Source organism: Fonsecaea pedrosoi (assembly GCF_000835455.1).
Source record: "Fonsecaea pedrosoi CBS 271.37 unplaced genomic scaffold supercont1.7, whole genome shotgun sequence".
Lineage (NCBI taxonomy): Eukaryota > Fungi > Ascomycota > Eurotiomycetes > Chaetothyriales > Herpotrichiellaceae > Fonsecaea > Fonsecaea pedrosoi.
The window spans coordinates 2,075,707-2,094,837 of NW_013550609.1; the positions used below are offsets into that span (position 1 = coordinate 2,075,707).

The window sequence follows — 19,131 nt, forward strand, 5'->3', positions numbered from 1 at the left end:
GGTAGGTAGCGAGGCAGATAGGTAGGGTGGATGAAAGGGCTATGGGTAATTGTTAATAGAGAATCGATTCAAGAAACGAAGTAACAAGCAGTTGAAAGAGTGACTTTTGGGTGAAGAACTGGAGGAACTGTATATATATGAAAGCCTTGGTTGAAGGTGTGACGTTGTATATTTGTATGTTGGACCAAAGTCAAATGGGCCCCATGCGTGCGGCCGCACATGCCGCAATACGCAGGCGATATACAAAATACGCCCATACATGTCATGTTACAGCACAGCGACGTCCTACAATCTCAATCTCAACATCACGCACCGTGTTCCTAGATGGCTCAAAGTCCTTCTTTCTTTCTTGCAACAACTACATGATTTCCATCTCCCACCCTTTCCACTCGGGAAATCTGAACGCCTCCTTTCTTTGCTTTGCGGCAACAAGCCAGATCCTCTTGATCTCCTCATACAACGGCCTCAACTCGCCATCTTCGGGTTTTTTGGGATATTGTCTCTCGTCCCAGAAACTGCCATCAGGGTAGCTCTCCACCTGGGCCACAAACTCACACAAAACACGAAAATGCGTGGTCCACTCCAATTGACTGCTGCAATAGACCACCGCCTTCAGCACCGTTGCAGCGGACGCGACGGATCCGTTCGTCGATACCAGGTAGAGCCATTTTTTGAATATGTCTGCATCGAAGGGGGCTCCATTATGTCCTTGGACGTACCCACTTGCATAAATAGCCTCGACGAGTTCAAGCGTTTCTGCTGGATGTTGCGGACCGATGTTGGTGATGAGGTGTCTCAACACGGTGTGGTCGACTGGTAGACCTTTCTTCTCACGCCCATCATAATATGCCACCAGCGCGGCTGTCAATGTTCTGGCTCCGGTGCTCCCGTCTTGGTCGAACAGTTCGGGGAAGGTTCGCTTGAAAACGCCCATACCGCGCAATTTCTGGCCAGCATCACCATCACGGCGTCGTTTGGAAACGATATCCATCTGACTCTTGTTGCTCAGAAACAAAAGCTTTGTGTCGCCTCGAAATGTCTTGACCAGATCTACTATTGCTGCCATTTGAGTCGCAATATCACTCCTCAACCCCTCGGGCTGCATTTCGTTCGGCTGCGGGTTCGTTGACGAGTTGCGAAGATCAAAGGCGAGTGTGAGCAATTGCTCCAGACTCATCTTGCGAATATCGTCCCCTGACACACTGCCGGTCGACATCTGAGCAGAGGCTGTACATAGTCGGTGAGCCAAGTCTGTCTTGATGAGTTCGATAGCAAATTCCCTAAAGTTTGGACTGAAAGGATTTTTCCGACACCCATGAGCAATTGTCAGACAAGCTCTGGCAACTTCTTCGCAGCTGGCGCCGACCTCCATCAAGGTATCCGCAAGTATCCATCCCCCTTGGAGCAGATCAAAACCCAGGCTCACTCTTGGAAAGGCCTCCTTGACCAAACGCACCCATTCGACGACCAGATCGTAACGGCGATCTCGGATGCAGGCGCAGATAAGTGTCCTGGAGATAAGCCCGGTAGGTATCAACCCAGCGTACTTGATGGCATGGACCGTGAAGCCAAAGGACTGGGCGGACGGATTTTGCGCTGCGTGCTGCAACAGAAGTCTCTGAAACAGGCGGGCGAATTCCACCGGTCGAAATCTCGAGGTGTTGACGCCGTGAATCTTGTCCAACGTAGACTCGACCACAGCCCAGTTACCCTCGCAGGCATTCAAAAACGTGTATTCGCTTAGAATGTCAATATACTCGACATTCCCCAACATTGGCCAAAGCTGATCGAGGACAATGTCCGCATTGTCCGAGTCTCTTAAACGGACGAGAGCTTTGAGAACAGGCATAATGATGTCTTGAGAAGGGGCAAGCCCATGCCGTCGGGCTATATCGATCATCTTTTTTGTCTCCTCAAGACATTCTGAGACGGTGTGCTGCTCTTCGCAGAAATAGTTCAGGTATTTAATCGATAGCTGAAAGGCTTCAGCAGGATCCGCGGAGTCCTGTTGCAGTGAGTCGGGGAAAAGGATGTTCTGAACTCTGCTGGAAGTGGTATCTGTCTCTAAGAGATACTGTACGAGGTCAAACACTGGTTGAATACTGAGATCTTTGAGCCTGAATAAGCTTCGATGCTCGTAGAATACAGCTTCCGCCATTGCCCAATTCAAAGTACTGGGTCGGGTGGTAAAATGTCTCATGACAGCGAGCCAGCGCCGGTACTGATAGTGTCGCCTCATTTTCCTATTCTCGGGCTGTATGAATTGATGCAGGCCGAAGAGAGTTTTCGGGTCCAGGATGTCTTTGGCGTGATTGACGAAGTCCTCCGGTGCTGAAGGCAGCAAGCATTCGACTGCAACTGGATCCCAGGGCAGCTGTGGGATTTGGCTGAGCAAATCTCTCAGAGCCTGATCTACACCTTCGTCATCGAGGTAAGCAATCAAATAAACTGCTCGATCCCCACGAGCATGGAACGCTCCACGTATTGTGGCCTCGACCTGCTGGTCTTCGTGGTTTGACACTGGTATGGATTTCGTCTGGTCAAGAAGCGGATCCATGGATGGAGAGGCTCCTTTCCTGTCACTTTCTCCTGGAGGAGGCCGGCCTTGACCACTACCATCCTCTGTATGCAGTGGATTCTGCGGGATTGGGAACTCGGGTGTATGGGGGTGATTGCCGTCATCTTGGATTGGCGTTTCCTGCCCGTGCATGTAATCCACCACTGCGACTCTTCTGATGCGCAAGTCCGAAGTGCTTCTCTGGCCCTTCTGAGTTGTACGATCATTATTAGACTCCTTCGGCGGGGAGTAAGCGGAGATCTTTGCTGCAGAGCCATTGGGAACACGACCAAGCCAATTCTGAAGATTTGTAGCTCTGTCGACGTCCAATTTGTGCTGATGTTTTGGATGCATACTGGTTTGATAAGTCGGTGTTCTATGTGGCACCTTGCCGACCCTCAGATGCTTCTCCGCAGCCACGCCATCCATACCACTTCGATCCGTCTCAATTGCAGGCGCGGTCTGGGAGGGTCGGCTTGTTGCTTTGGAGGAAGGAACAAACTGGATAAAGGGTGGATATTGAAGTTCAGCCTCTGGAGGAAGATTCTCTGATGTTATGTCGTGGATGTGTTCCGAGTGTTCCTGGAGAGCTACAGCGGAGAAATCCCTCGTCGGAGTCTTCTTCTTCCTCTTGGTACTTCTCGTGCTCAATGTAAAATCTTCACCTCTTTCTGCAGCTCCAATCATAGCATTGAGTTGGCTGGCGCCTCTTCCATGAGACAACGACCGTATGATTTTCTTGGACTCGAGAGCCTGTTCCGCCAGGCGGACTCTCCGGTTGACTTCATAGTTTAGGGTCGCAATACCGCAGACACCTCCAAGAGTGCTGGCCACAAGGACGGGAGACGATAGGGCCAATCGACGCAGAGCTCGCAGAGCATTTTTGGAGGGAACGATGGCTGATTGAGACGCTGGATGTACTGGGGGGTTCATCGTGAGGTTGTACTCCGGCCCGGGGGCGCTCGAAGCCTAGACAGTGGCAACGAGACTGAGCCGTTCATTGATGGAGGCACATGGTCAGGTAACGAGGACTCGCAACTTCAACAGTTGTATGCTGGGGTCATAATAACATTGAATGACAAAGTCGCTGGCGATGCCTGAGTGCAAAGTGTCATGCGATTCGAGGTCAAAGTCTCCACCTGCGGAGAAAGGAACATCGAGTGAATGAATCTGCCAAGGCGCAGTTGGTTGCCCTCTAGCCTCCAGCGTCCAAGCCAGACCTTCAATGCTGTTATCTCCACCGATGCTCCCACGTTCCCATGCGCTCATCCAGATACGGAATATGTACGGCTGGCCCTACTCGTGCCATCCCTTGGGGGTTTGGTGCAATGACAACGACCGATCTCAAAGCCACTAAACGTACTCACAGCACATATATCGTCCTTGCAATGTCGACCATCCGAGCACTCCGCTCCCTTTCCTTCGTGGGCCTCCCTGAGCACGCCGCCACTGCTGGACACAGGGACTCGATCTTGCCAGCGTGATCTCAGGCGCTGGAGACCAGTGCCGTGAATGTGGCAATGAACCTGTTCAAAGCGGATGATAACATCATTCTGTCCGAACAGATCTCTCCAGCTCCAGTTCGGAGCGAGCAGAAGAACGACAGTAAGGACCAAATTGCACTTCAGGATGTCTCTGCTATTTCAGCCCATGTCAAATCCCATTCAAGCCATGAGCATGCGGGTCCTCATGTGAGTGTTTTGTCCTTCGCATCTTCGAGCATGCGCACCAGAAATGCTGACTTTCGGATCTCAGGCCGAGGTCCGTGCCAGACATCGATATACGTTTCGTCGACCCCGGGCTCTTCAGTTCTTGTATCGATCTCAGGTCGTCCATGCTGGGGACGAGCGCGGACTTCCTGAGTCGGTAACCCGGTCGAGCATATCCAGCCATCTTCCCGAAGATGTCGCCAAGGAGAGGGAAAGACTCGATCTCTTCATCGATCTGATCTGGGTTGGCATTATCAGCAATCTCTCAGAGGTGTTCTCGTCATTAGCTTTCAGACCCAAAGATCCACACATAGGCATTGCATCGGTAAGGCACGCGATCCTGATGGCGCCCCCGGCCTCCGGAGGATCCCAATTCAATGGACTGATTCTGAGATGCATAGCTCGTCTTTATCTTGGTCTTCATGCCTTCGTGGCGGATCTGGGACGCGATGCGTGAGTTTCTGAACAACTACTACATGGATGATATGATACAGCGCACTTTTACCCTATGGATTCTGTTCCTTTCGGTCTTCTACGGCAATCAACTGGCATATTTGACTGAAGATATCGACGAGGCCAAACAATGGGCCATCTCGACATATCTTGTTATTTTCGGTGCCTTTGGAATCATTGAACTGGTGTATTCGATCTTCATCAAGTGGCTGCGGAAGCTACTCCTCTTCCAGACCATCCTTCGACTCCCTTCAATTGCGCTCTGGGTCGCTGCCATCAAGATTCCAGGTGCTCGTGCTATAGGCCCTGTCGTTGGTGCAACCGTCTGCGAGTACTTTTGTCCCATTATCTTAGATTCACCAATGACGGAAAAGCTCCTCCCAATCGAAGTCAAGAAAGCTCTAGATGTACACCACTTTCAATCGCGCATGTCCAACTTCTTCATCATCATCCTTGGCGAGGGCGTGCTGCAACTTGTGAAGGACGGTCCTCTAGGTCTCGGCCTCAACAACAGCACAGGGGTCATGATTTGGGTGCTTTTGATCTACTACGAATTCTCGTTCCTCTACTTCAACCGTGACGGGAGTAGGACGTTCATCCCGGCCGCCACCCACAAGGGACGCAAGAGCTTGTCGTGGGTCTTTTGGCACATTCCACTCTTCGCCACGATCTTGACCTTTGCCTCGGGCGTCATGTTCATCGTCCGCCACCAACCCGATGCACCATACAACTCCCTAGCCGGTCCATCCGGGGAGCCGATACCACGAGAGGACCTGCCGCGCTACTTGGATCGTGCAGTGTGGTCGTGTGCGGTCTCGCTGGGGATCATCATGCTCAGCATGACAATCTTGGCTCTGCTGGACAAGTCCCTGGACGAACCGGCCACGCTCAAGGTCAACAACCGATACGTGCGGCTCTCGGGCAGGATCGTGTACATCATTGTGATCCTGTGCGTGCCCGCCACCTCGCATATGGACCCGCGACTCTTTCTCGGCATCGCCGCATGCATGCTCCTCGGCGTGACTATCTGGGAGTGGAACGTCGGGCTCGACAGGGGAGGGGCGCTGATTGAGCCTCTGGGCCTCACCCACATGATGAGCCGGGAGTTGAAGGCCTAGCATTTTCATGCCTGGTCAAAAGGGCCGGTAACAGAGTGGAAACCACAGACTTAAAGTCTGGATAGAATGAGCCTCACGATTTTAGTTCTCATGTCTTATCTTTTCATTGAGGCAGGCATGTACCGTCCATACCTACATACTTTTGTCCTAGGTACCTAGTTATGTATACCTACCTAGGAAGCTGGGTATTTACGCATGGAATTAGAAACAAGCCGTTCTAGCGTCTGTCTGTGTGTGTGTGTGTGTGTGTGTGTGTGTGTGTGGAGAAAATGCCCAATACAACAAAACATCTGATCATCATGCCATGCCATGCCGTGCGAGACTCGGACTTGGAACTTGGACTTGGCCGGTTCGACCCGATCTGAATACACATATCTGTAACAGTACGTACAGTATATCCCTGCCACACCACGAGCAAGCCCCACGAGAATGAATCCAGCAAGACCAGAGTGAGTGGCTTCCAAGAGGGTTTCAGAAACCATGAACAAGTCGAAGCAAGGCGAGTACAAAACGAGTGTGAGAATCTTCCTCGATGAGTTCTGGCTCAGGTATAAAACCTAAATAGATAGACAGATAGATACCTAGGTAGATATGTACCACATAAATACAATGCTGTGCAAAGATAAAAAAAACATGCCTCGAAGATATGCCCCAAACTCCATGGCCATGGATAAGGCAAATGGTGGACCGACAGGAAACCAAAACAAATCTATGGTCCTTCCAGGTATAGTATATGGCAAGAAACAAGTAAATGTACACAAAAATGGCTCATTCTAGATGGTCGTCGTCGCCTTCTGTTTCGTCAAGATGCACGGCAGATGGTTCCACAAGATAGACTGTGTGGATTGAATTAGCAAACGCCTTTCAAAAGACAAAGGAAGGGAGTTAGGAGACGTACCGTTTGGTCTCAGGAACCAACTGAGAACAAAAACCACGACAAAAATCGAGGCAAGGCAAATGAAGACAATCCCAGCGTAGATCCCTACCGTTTGACTGTAAATCAGATTAAAGACTGTCGGCGCCACCACACGTGCCAGAGCATGCAGAAGACCCGATGCCCCAAGCACTTGACCCGTTCGGTCGGCCGGAATATGTTTCGTGAGAGAAGATTGGAGAGTAGGCGAGCCGATCCCTCCAAGAGATGCAATCATGCCAGAGAGTACCATGATCGCACCAGACGGAGTGAAAGCATATCCAATATACCCGACAAGGTCGAAGATGATGGCACCTCGGATGATCCAGATATCGAGCATATCCGAACCTTTGTGTCCTTTGGATTGCATCTGTGCAGGTCCCCGGAAGCACCTGGTGAGTAAGGGTAGAATGAGGACCAACCCCGCCACGCGACAGATGTTAACGGCGGAGAGATACATGCTCGAGTTGACCGCTGTCCAGCCGAAGCGGTATTCCGCATAGATAATCATGATTTGCACGGTGCCCATTGCCACGCCGAACATCATCGTATCGATAGCCGCGAGCACGAACAGGTTTTTCCGCAAGGCCGAGCTGGAGCCTTCACCTTTCGGTCGCAGAACCCAGAGTGGTTCGAAGAGGTTGTAGTTCTTGATGACGGTGAGCCAGTTCTTGTCGGGTAGCTCAGCCCGAGCAAACTCTCTTTTCTCCTTCGCTAGCAGTTGTCGCTCCTTGGACAGCGACTCGGGCACCGCAATTAGGGTGAAAACAATAAAGAATGCGTTGCACGCGAGGGCCAGGTAGAACGCAATCATGACTGTCCCTGTCACTTTGATCAAGTAACCCGACACGATGGGGCCCAACGCAATCCCGGCAAAAAGTGTCCCGTGGAAATAACCAAATGCAACAGCCCGGCGTTCGGGGGATGAGCAGTCGGACGCATACGCAAAGGCCAAAGCCAGAGCGGTGGTGAACGAACCACACAGGCCGTCGATCAAGCCTCCAAGAAGCAGCCAGTAAACAGAAACCTGACCGTTGGTCTGGCCGACAATGATGGTGATGATTTCGGCGGCGAGCGCGCCGAGGGAGGCAGTGACCATGACCTTCTTTCGGCCGATTCGGTCTGACAGCGACCCCAGATGGGGAGATATCACGGCGGAAAAGATCCCGCTGAGCAGATTGATGTAGAGATTGAAGTTGGCCACCCGGGATTGCACATTGGGATCTCTGCACTGGGGGTTCTCTTCTCCGAGGACCACAGGGAGAAACTTGAAGTTTGGATTCTTTGACGCTTGCTCCGAAAGATAGTCCTTGCAGATTAGGTCGAGAATGAGGTATGTTTTGGGAACAATGATGCCGCCAAAGGCGATGCAGAAGGGGAAGAAAGCAGGAAGAAGCCAGAATATCTGGACAAGGTAAGCAACAGTCCAACTTAGAGGGAGAGGTAAAGATTTACTGAAGGCGTCTTGTACCAGGGGAGGTCGCCGGAGCCATGAGCACCATTCCAAGGTTCATTGATGGCCCTCTCAAAACTTGCGCGAGCTCTTTCATGTGCGACGGGCGTCTTTCGACGGTGGTTCGGGCTCATCAAGGGGCTCATCTCATCATCCTCGTCATCTTGGCCATCGCTGATACGGAACCTTGCATGTGTGGTAGGATGGCTGTGGCTTTCCTCGACCAGTCTAACCTCCTCTTGCGCCTCCTCTGCGAAGGCATCTTCAGGGTCCAGCATCGCGACTTGAGATAGGGGAAACTCGTGGGCAGATAGTTGTTCCCAGGCGGTAGGAGGAGGAGGATTAGATGCTGGATCGATTGGGTTTAGAGACCTCTCTCTCTACCGCATCTGGTCCGTGATTCTAGAGTCGAGGGAGGGAGGGGGCGGTTCGAGATTTGGTGACGGTTGACCTAGACACAACACACAAAACTGCAAGACTTGATTGATAATATCAATGGAATATCATGCTAGAGTCTTGACGTAATGATGGGCATGTATCTCTCGCAGGCAACGATATTGTATTGGACACGATTGACTGGCGCGAGTCGGAGAACTACGAACCCGACGAAGGAAGGGATGGCACGATGGCAAGGATGGACGATTATGCAGGGTGCGTGGACAACTAGTATCTTGGTATCCGGTTATCTGAGAGCTTGACTACCTCCTAATGGGGACACGATAAATAAAACGAGGGCACAAGGTTCGTCCGTGTTCTGGCCCTAAACTACGGAGTACGAGGGACTCCGTATGAGTCCGTACCTGTAAAAAAAGGGGAACACTTGTACTACTTGTACCGAGTGCTCGGTATGCCTCGTGCCACTTGAAAGAGTAAGTGCGGCCCCCCCCTCAGCTCCTCCCCTTTTATCATCTTATCGGTCGGTCCAGATTCTTCCGACTCCCGATTGCCAAGCCCGGCAAGCACTGACTACTAGTAGAAGATACTAGGTACTGAATAGATAAAACCTGGATGGGCAGATGGGATGGGATGCGATTCTTTTCCTTGTTCCTCTCGTCAAGAATTCATCTCTCGCTGTCTCTATCTCCTCTCCTCCTCATTCAAGGCGTATAGCTCACATATAGCGGCAACACATCCACGTTCCTCTCCACGCAGACACGGCATCCACTCAACGGGAACATGTCGATGGGCTATTGATCCGCCCTCGCGCTTCATCCTTCTCGTCTAGAACCATCACCATGCCTGAGGCTCGTGCAGATTCTGTCCGTTCACCCGGCGCCTCGCAATCACATACCAGCTTGCATAATGCAAAAATCTCCCCCCTTTCATGCCCAGGCATATCGTTGTGCAAAGCAATGATAAGAAGAAGCTCCCTGTGACCTGGGCAAGCATTTAATGCAAGATCGTTTCCCGTTCAATCATCAACCATGAAATGACCATCGTCCTCGTCCCCTCTTCCCTCTGGCATCTCTGGGTCTTGATGAGAAATGCACCGTCAACCTCTTCACTCCCATCATCTTTAGATTGCTTTCAAGTCGTCGGCATGTTGTTTCTGGCTGGTCTAGACTTCGAGTGCCACAATTCTGTATAGTCTTCAGCGCCGTATCCAAGATGCAAATGGAGTGTAGTGCCAGTCGGCGCCTGTATGATCCTTTCCTAGTAGCCATTAAATTCGTACCCCCAGAGCCCCAGTCATGTCCTTTGTTACCGCCGCCTGAAATTCCGATGCGAAATTATCATTGTCGACCCTTTTCTCGCCATTTCAAAAGTTCGCTTAGACTTGCTAAACTGCAGCCCATGCGCATAAAATCGTTCCGCAGCAGTTCGTCGGCACTGGCGCGGCTTCTGACGTCGACACAGAGACAGACACTGAGGAATGCCTTCAGCTCCCGTGATAGTTTATTGGGGTTCTTTAACCGCGGTGTGCCGTTGGTCGCGATCAAGAACAAGGCCTTGAGGGGCTCCTCGTTAAGATATGGCGGCTCCGATTCAATCATCTCGATGGCCATGATGCCCAGAGACCAAATGTCGACCTTAGGTCCGTACTCCTTTTGCTTCACAACCTCAGGCGCCATCCAGTAGGGTGTCCCAACCATCGTCGCGCGTTTGCTCTTTGACTCGGTGAGCTTAGCACAGAACCCAAAATCGGCTAGAGTCCATGTCAGCAAAATCATCACTTTCGGTTAGAGAATCCGGGTCACTTACTGATCTTGACATTACCCACACGATCGAGCAACACATTGTCACTCTTGATGTCTCGGTGAATGATGTCTTGAGAATGCAAGTGAGCGAGACCCTTGCAGGTTTCGTAGCAGATTGTAGCAATCTGATCCTCGGTGATCACTGGGTTATTGTCGATGATATCTGTAAGCGCACCACCCTCCATAAACTCCATCACCACCCACAGCTCGTTGTTCTGTTCTTGGAGGAAAGAGTCGAGGAAGTTAACAATATTAGGATGTTTGGAATCTTTCATGACGATGATTTCGTTGACGATCAGCTCCTTGCGAGGTTGATTGCGGAGATCCATCTGCTTGATCGCCACCTGGCCCTTAGGGCCATGTGTGCGGTATATTTCACGCGCAACAGCTGATGTTGCACTTTCCTTGACTCGGGCAACGTACACCGAACCAGACGCACCTTGACCAATCTTCTTTTGTTTGCTGTATGACTCCAAAGGATTGTCTTTGGACACCACCTGCTTGAGCTTGGCCATGACTTCGCTCTCGCTCATGCTCGACATCCGGACTTCCTTGGCTCGCTCTTCGACTGGCTTCTTCGCTGTCAATGCAATCTCAGCCTCTTTACGAGGGTCAGCCGCTGGTTTTGCTTGTGGCTGTTTGGCGACATTGAGAGGTTTGGGCTGTTGTACAGATCCCTGCGACCGACTCGCAGATTGTCCATTGACCCCGTTGGTTTGTGGCTTGGTTGTGTTATCTTTCCGGGATGCTTCATCTGGAGGATATCTGGCGTTTGGTGAAGGTTGGCGATCACGCTCTCTGCTCTCTGGTGATCGTAACGAAGTCTGGCTGGAAGAGAGTGACTGGGGAATGGACTTTTGGGAGCTGCTGGTCGGAGCAGAAGGAGCCGGTCTTTGTGCTGTGGGATTTTGCCTTGCCGACCCGGAGGATGATTGCTGGGGAGCACTGGGAGCGGCCCTCGCGGGGTTGTATCTGGGATCTTGTCTGTTAGGCCCACGATCAGAGCTACCCCCGTACCCTCCGATCTCCTGCTGGGCTAGCGGTGGGCGTGTCTTCGGTAACGAAGCGTTGTAAGCTTCTTGCTCTCTGCGGCTGCGCTCCATATCTTCACGCTCCTGTTCCCTCTGTCTTTCAGCCTCTCTTGCCCGCTTCGCTTCCACCTCCATCTGACGTCGCTTTTGCTCTTCCATGGCGATTGCTTTAATCCGGGCGGCATCAGCCTCCATGTCGTATCCACCCTTATCCGTTTGCGCCCGTTGCAAGGGCGGTTTACTGGGGGGAGTCCCTATCCGGGAAGGTCCTTCCTGATATTTGTTGATGAACTGATTAGAATTATATCGTTGCGCATCTGTGGGTGGTGCTGGCCTTGGAGGAGCAACACTATTGCCCCCTGTCGTGTATCCAAGTTGTTTATTCGGCTGTGTAGCTGGGGGAGTGACCATGCCGGGGGTGTACATCTCGGGATGCTGCTCACGCATCTTCTGGTCTGAAACGAATTGTAAAACTTCAATGACGGCCTGCGGATTTTTCTTGTAGTCGTCTCTTGTAATAGCGGAATTGTTCAACAGTTTCTCCCACTCCTGTGGTAATCCAACAAAGCCACCTGTTTGGGGGTCAAAGCCAACATGGATACGATGGCTGAAGTTTGTAGGGTTACTCACACCGCCCATGCCTGGGCACCGCTCGTATATTTTGTCGATCCAATCATAAATCTCGTCGTCGCTCCGGACTTCACAGGTGATTGTCCGGGTCGGCATGTCACGAGCCATGATGATTTTACCACCAGCATCTTTGGGATTTGCAATGCGGGTGATCTCAAAGGCCATCCGGGTCTCCTCAGAACGAGTCACCCCCGTCACGGTATTCAGTTGGATGGACTGCATGAGCTTTCCATTCTCACTCTTCAAGAAATCCAATCTGAACTCGCGGAGAATCAGGTATCGTTGGTTCCATTGCGCGAGGAATTTGTCTTCTTTGCAGCGCACATGGCCTTCCTTGATGATCGTGACCGGGCCCGAGGGTTTTCCATTTGTTGACAATGATAGAGAGCTGCCGTTGGAGAAGTAGGGCGCACTTGGAGTGCTGATGGCTGGCGAAGCGGGGCCTCCTCCCAAGGACATGGACTCAAAGGTGCTCGTCGGTATCGAGGTAGTTGAGCGCTGCAACTCCAGATGTCGAGGTCGATCGGTGGGGGGGCGAGGTGCTGGACCTGGATTCATGAACTGGCCCGACGAGTAGAAACTGCTAGAGAGTCAGCTACGAGACCACCAAAGTGCGGTGGAGTTTCTCAGTCCGGCTGTAAGGTAACATACCCATTTTCGGGCCCTGAAGCCATTGTCGGCACGATATCTGGAATGGCCTCCTCTGCTACACGTCTGGTATGGTATTGTCCGCGGGACGCAAGACAGGAGGTTGATATCGTAGCAGAGTTGGAGTTCAGTGAGCAGCAGCAGTCGGTTGAGAACGCGCAGGCAGTGACAGCATGCGTGCGGCTCCGAAAACCTGAGAGTACCGAAGCGAGGTAGACGAGCAGGAGTCGGAAACCGTCTTGCGAAGTTTCAGTGAATCTGTTTGAGATACTTCTGTACTGAGTCTTGGCCTGGGGCTGATGTGTTGGTGAGCGCAGTCTGATCCACACCGATTGACGGACGATACTTTGGGCAGCGCTATGGGGTCAAAGAAGGTACTTTGACGTGAGTATCAGTGAATAGACAATGGCATTGTACGCCAGGGGCCGGTAAGACGTCTTAAGGTCGTGGCTTTGGATCTGGAGAATAAGAATTGATCTAGGGAGTAACAGCGAAAGCGAGGGTGAGGTAGCACAGCCGGAGGAACAGGGCTGGGCGACGTGCTCTCAGGTCCTGTAGGAGGGAGGATGGTACGGGTGGGCGAGCGCACGAGTAACAGACCCCAATGGAGTCGATTAGGGATCAGGCTGAAACCTGTAAACCAGGAAGAGGAGTATAGGATTGGCCTGGATTGGTCCAATAGGCAGCCCGTCCTTCACTGCAACGACGGGCGGCTACAAAAAGGTGGAAGAGATGCAGGAGGTGGTAGGAGGCGAGGAGGATGGTGCGGTGGGAGGCAAACAAATAACTGGGGGGGGTGGGAGGCACCCAGCAGGAAGGAGGAGGAGGACGATTGGGGGAGACAAACCCTCTGCGCTGGGCATCAACACGCCTGGATGAGTCTTCTTGTGGTAGTAACTCCGGTTAAACAGCCAGGGTTTATTGGGGCCGCCCAGGGACGTGGGTACCTAGCTAGGTACGATCTTCACTGAGAAGATTCAACCTCAGGGTCACTTGTCCGATGTACCCATCTGAAACACTCTCAGGAGTTGGAAATTCGCGGGACAAATGCGTTCAATCGCCTTTGATCCACGCCATCAAGCCCCAACTGCGTGCCACCTGCATGGTTAATTGCTTTTGGTTTCTTGGAACAAGCCCTGCCTGTCGCGTTCCACAGCCTATCTGTCATCGGGCCCAGACAACGAATGAAAGGCCTTATACCAGGGTATCCGATGTCTCTTTTTCCTCCCTAGTCGCAAACTGAACCAGCCACCCTCTGGGCCTCCCCGCCATTACCGAGATGGATGAGTGTTTCAAAAAAGTCCCTCCACAATTTGGTCAAAGTATAAAACTAGGAGATGTCAAAGGCTTACAGAAAGAGGAGGTCATTGGACAACAGTGACGACAGTGACTTCTTGATCGATTCGATGTCCGCGGAATGGTCCATCTGTTTCGACAAGCTGTCAGTGAATCTTGTGAAGTTGTCCTGACCGGAGGGGATTATCGTCCATCCCTGAATGACGATCAAAGGGTGCGGACCGGCCCACTGGGATTCCGCTGATATATCACGCCGATACAAAAGGAGAGAGCCCAATGAGAGGTCCAATTCCGCTAGATGGCAATTCCCCATCCGTGAAAGTCAATAGCGGATGGATTCATCGCATAGCCCTTCCGAGAATCAGGACGATGAGCATTCCATAATTATATTCATCCTCCGTACATACGAGGTACTCATTTCCCCAAGATAAGCAGCCCCAAAAGAGTGGCACTGTCATCAAGCTCGGCTGAGTCGCTTATTGATTACCAATATCAGGGGCACCAGGGGCACCAGGAACGCCAGAGTCCCAACAGTACAAAGGTTGACGAGGCTGAAACTTCTATCGCAAGGCTGAATTGTCCTTGTTCATTTAGTTGACTATTTGAACAGCCACCCTGGTTATACTTAGTCGGAGTAGTCTGCCAGTATTGAGGGATCTGTTGGCAACGCATTAAATTTGCTCATTCTTGTATACCTAGAGAATCTGAATTTGTAAAAGTCCTAAAAGTGCGACACAAAATCAATATTGATGGTTGGTGTCTGTTCTACCCCTCGGTGCCTCCACAGCCAATGACGCAAGGCCTGGCCGTCTTCCAACTCTTTTTTTTTCTCTGCGGGTAAACACCATAGGAAACGCATTTCTAAGCGGGGGGCGTCGCATTGATTCCTTATAAGCATCTGCCCTTGAAAGCTCCGAATTACTCTTCTGTCTTTCTTTCTCCTTGTTGCTGATTAGTTTTTCCATACACACTTCTCTTAAAACAAACCCCAATCTATCAGCTCAACATGTCCCACCCTCAACCTGTGCCTCGGCCGCCCGATAATGTGGAACCTGAGGATGATGGCCTGCTCGACGCAGATGAGGCTGCGGAGGAGATACTAGACGACGACCCTGATCACCCAATGGACGATGAAGAGGACGAAGATATGGAGGGGAAAGAACAAGAAATCCAACTGCAAAACGACTCCGCCGCGCACTTCGACTCCCACACAGACAGCATATTCTGCATAGCGCAACACCCTACCAACCCATCCATCGTGATCACAGGCGGCGGCGATGACGTTGCATACCTTTTCAACGCGTCCGTACCTAGCACGGATCAATCCACCAGCAACCCTCAGGGTGAGAGGAAAGGCATTCAGCCACTTCAAAAGCTGGACGGGCATACCGACTCGGTCAACGCAGTGTCCTTCACATATCCCCGGGGCGAATACGTGGTAACTGCGGGTCTCGACGGAAAACTGCGCACATGGAGGACATCAGAACCCTCGGGATCCAAGAAGTGGACATTCGTTGCCGAAACCGCCGAAGTAGAAGAGATCAACTGGGTTGCACCATGTCCCAACAAGGATCATGAGAATGTAATAGCCCTTGGCGCCAATGATGGTTCAGTTTGGGTCTATCAGATCAACGCCGACGATAAAGCCAGTCCTCTCACAATCGTTCAGGCGTTTTACCTCCACACTGCATCGTGCACCGCGGGAGCGTGGACGCCAGATGGTTCACTCCTGGCGACAGTCTCAGAAGATGGCAGTCTGTATGTCTCTGACGTCTTCTCCACAGGCCAGGCAGTCGTCTCATTCACCGCCGCAGACCAACGCTTTGAGGTTGAAGGAGGTCTTTACAGCGTGGCATGCACTCCGTCTATGGTTGCCGTTGGCGGCGCCGGCGGAAACATCAAAGTCGTCGGTCTGCCACAGCCGGCCGATCAGGCAAAGAAGACTGGGGGCTCCAAAGGCGCCGGGAAACAATCCCAGGCGTCTTCGGCAGGTCAGATCCTCGCTTCTCTGCAAGCGCAATCAGATGGTGTCGAGACCCTTTCTTTCTCCTCTCCCCCCCTCAATATCCTTGCCTCGGGAAGTGTCGATGGTTCAATAGCCCTCTTCGATACAGCTCATCGCTTTGCGGTGCGGAGACATATAAAGGAAGCGCATGAAGAGTACGCCGTCGTCAAAGTCGAATTTGTCCGAAATCCGCAAAAAGGTGGATGGCTCTTGACCACCGCGGGTATGGACGGTGTTGTCAGGAGATGGGATGTGAGGGGCGGAACGACGGCGGCAGGCCAAGGGTTCGTTCAGGAGTGGAAGGGACACAGAGGGGAGGGAGAAGGGGGCGGCGTATTGGGGTTCGTACAAGGTGGCGGTGGGAGCAGAATTGTCACAGCTGGTGACGACGGTGTTGCATTGGTGTTCAAGGCGGACGTTGCATGAGACGATGAGACAAGTTGCTTCCTCGACCTACTTGTATCTGTGCCCAGTTGGACATCTCAATTGATACGCCACCGAAAATTGCCCTTGGATCCGACTCCGAATCTCGTGCGGATGGAGACCAGAAGTCTTCACTGGATATATCACCACCGTCATCATGCGTTGGTCCCAAGTCTCTCAATTCTGGAAACGCCTACGCTGATATGACCAATCACCTCGAGGCCGACAAGGTGGATCTTTCTGTCTATGTTGGTTTGAATGTCAACATGAGAATCCGGGACCAATGCTTGGGGTGCGCTATAGGGCCCGGCCGCAAGCCATGCGACAAATAGAACGCTGTTATGCCGCACGAAAGAATTGAATTGACGAATTCTCAATAGGCTGTGAGATCTCTCCAATGCTTCACTTGTGCTGGCGCTGCAAATTTGCCCATACGGCCCACCATTGTTTTTAAGGCTTCCGGGGCTCGATGAGGTACAAACCTATCAAACTGCCCACCACAACCTCAACCACTAAACACCACTGCCCTCTAACTCGTCCACATACCGAGGCCACAAAACGCTGGTACACCTGTTTGTCTGACACCTGGTCGTGAGGGAATCTTGAGGCGACAGCCAGGCAAGCAGAGAGGACAATAGAATTCCTTGTTGCCATCTTGGTTGCTCCTAGCGCAAAGCTGATCCATTGCAAGCATAGCATGCGGATTGCAAATGGCGGACATGATTATGAGGAAATCTCACTTTCCGGAGCATGGTGATGCAATCGCCGTATGCAGAAAGATGTTCCATGAACAAGTTGTTGTTGGGCGGATGTGCGAAGAATAGAAAAAGCGCAGGCAAAGGTCGCTGTCTGACATCGCTAGAGGCACAAATGCATTTTCCACATGCTAGACTTGCACATTTTGGTTGGTTCTTCAATCTTGCACGGCCGTACCGGGAATTTCATCCCATGGTTATCAAATCTCACTACCAACATTGCAGGCGTGATCTATCGTGGAGATAGTGAAACCCACTGTCCGGCCAAATGGGGAGGGCGAGGATAGAAGGCACAAAGGGCAAAAAATATCGATGAGCGAGCGGCAACCTGAAAAATACCTGTCGAAAGACATAAGGACTCGATTCCTTCCTTCATCGAGCCTTCTCCCAATCTCTCATCCTAACTCCTACCCGCTCACCGCCGTCGTCACAAAGGCAAGGGTCCTCCAATATTTCCCTCCCCTTTAACAATCCTACCCGAGCACCAACACCACCAGACTGTCCAACATGTCTCCGGCACGCTTCACAAACAAAGTTGCGGGCCAACGTATCCTTTTGGTGGGCGGCACTGGGGGGGTCGGCATCAGCGTTGCACAAGCACTCATTGAATTTGGGGCATCAATCATCCTCACCTCATCACGAGAGTCCAAGGTCAAGGAGGTGTGTACTCAGCTTGCCCATGACTACCCCGATGCCAAGGGACGCATCTCCGGATATCCCTGCGACTTGGCCAGTTCCACTGTCGAAGACAATATTGAGGATCTGTTCAAGAAGGTGTGTGATGTGGACCATATTGTGTACATGGCTGGAGACAGGCTGCCCATGATCCCGCTTGAGGACATTACGATCGAAAAGTGGCAAAAGTGCAGCCAAGTTCGAACCATTGCTGCGATCCTGGTTGTCAAAGTCGGAGTGAGGTTCATGAAGAAGGATCGGCATTCTTCCATCATCTTAACAGGGGGTTCTATATCCGAGAAACCAATCGCTGGAGGATGGTCGATGCTAGCACTCATTGGGGCAGGATTGAATGGCCTGACACGACAGCTGGCTTTCGATCTGGCACCCATTCGGGTCAACTGTGTCGCTCCTGGGGTTATTGAGACAGATCTTTGGCAGGGTATGGATGAGGAGAGCAAAAAGGAATTCTTTGCGAGCCACGAAAGCAAGATGCCTACCGCGAAAGTCGGACAGCCCGTGGATCTGGCTGAAGCATACCTATACTGTTTGAAAGATGCCAATGCGACGGGAATTGTGATTCACTCCAACAGCGGGACATTCTTGGTGTGAGATGGTAGAGTGAATGGAATGGAAGCTTCTCAGCCCGTACCACCACATAGTGTTGAGTGCCGACAGGGACATGATGGATGCTGATAGATGCATTGACCATGCATGTTCAATACGAACATTTCAAGCGAGTCCTTTTGCCTCGTATTTCCCTAGCCCTATTTTGGGAACTAGATTACTACAAGTAATAGTACGAGGACAACCAGGCGTGCCGGCTAAAGTACCATTGACTCAGCCTTGTCGGTGGCCGTATCCAGCCTTATCACGTGGAGGAGAGGGTAAGGCCTGCGCTCTGCTCTGTATCTCCTTCCAGAGATATGCCTTCCCTCTTCTATATTTCGCACAAGTCGAACATAGACATTTTGGAGAAGCAATCACACATCTATATCTCTGAGAAATGAGAGCTCAAGTTCTCGACAAAAGCACCAAAGTCTACCAACGGGCGACTCAGTGCCAGGGTTAATTCTGATTTAGCAACCAAGAAGGGGGGAGATTTTTTATATCTCAAGTTGACGACCTGTCGAAGGAGGAGCGCATTCAGCGATCTCGAAGCGAGCGTATACAGCCTCCTCAACAACATCCTTTGCGCTCATTCCTGAAACTTCAAATTTGGGGCAAGAGATTTCTCCTTGTTTCCACTTTGCGCCAAAAACTGCCA

General features: G+C 51.6%; 6 protein-coding genes across 6 annotated transcripts; 3 read left to right on the plus strand and 3 right to left on the minus strand.

Moving 5' to 3' along the window:
• Positions 1-358: 358 nt before the first annotated feature.
• Positions 359-3,490, minus strand: Z517_10808 (uncharacterized protein; the record flags this gene model as incomplete). Its single annotated transcript, XM_013424417.1, has 1 exon — positions 359-3,490. One exon carries the CDS (start codon positions 3,488-3,490, stop codon positions 359-361), a length of 3,132 nt encoding a protein of 1,043 aa, XP_013279871.1.
• A 587-nt stretch (positions 3,491-4,077) lies between these two features.
• On the plus strand, positions 4,078-5,837 carry Z517_10809 (uncharacterized protein; the record flags this gene model as incomplete). The annotated part of the gene is made up of 3 exons (XM_013424418.1): positions 4,078-4,248; positions 4,313-4,591; positions 4,668-5,837. The coding sequence occupies 3 exons, from the start codon at positions 4,078-4,080 to the stop codon at positions 5,835-5,837; spliced, it is 1,620 nt and encodes a 539-aa protein (XP_013279872.1).
• Positions 5,838-6,605: 768 nt separating this feature from the next.
• Positions 6,606-8,481, minus strand: Z517_10810 (uncharacterized protein; the record flags this gene model as incomplete). Its single annotated transcript, XM_013424419.1, has 3 exons — positions 6,606-6,673; positions 6,736-8,155; positions 8,206-8,481. The coding sequence occupies 3 exons, from the start codon at positions 8,479-8,481 to the stop codon at positions 6,606-6,608; spliced, it is 1,764 nt and encodes a 587-aa protein (XP_013279873.1).
• Positions 8,482-9,936: 1,455 nt separating this feature from the next.
• Z517_10811 (uncharacterized protein) lies at positions 9,937-12,736 on the minus strand (the record flags this gene model as incomplete). Its single annotated transcript, XM_013424420.1, has 3 exons — positions 9,937-10,349; positions 10,406-12,642; positions 12,714-12,736. 3 exons carry the CDS (start codon positions 12,734-12,736, stop codon positions 9,937-9,939), a joined length of 2,673 nt encoding a protein of 890 aa, XP_013279874.1.
• Positions 12,737-15,012: 2,276 nt separating this feature from the next.
• Positions 15,013-16,437, plus strand: Z517_10812 (uncharacterized protein; the record flags this gene model as incomplete). Its single annotated transcript, XM_013424421.1, has 1 exon — positions 15,013-16,437. The coding sequence occupies one exon, from the start codon at positions 15,013-15,015 to the stop codon at positions 16,435-16,437; it is 1,425 nt and encodes a 474-aa protein (XP_013279875.1).
• A 1,259-nt stretch (positions 16,438-17,696) lies between these two features.
• On the plus strand, positions 17,697-18,476 carry Z517_10813 (uncharacterized protein; the record flags this gene model as incomplete). Its single annotated transcript, XM_013424422.1, has 1 exon — positions 17,697-18,476. The coding sequence occupies one exon, from the start codon at positions 17,697-17,699 to the stop codon at positions 18,474-18,476; it is 780 nt and encodes a 259-aa protein (XP_013279876.1).
• Between the last annotated feature and the right edge of the window lie 655 nt (positions 18,477-19,131).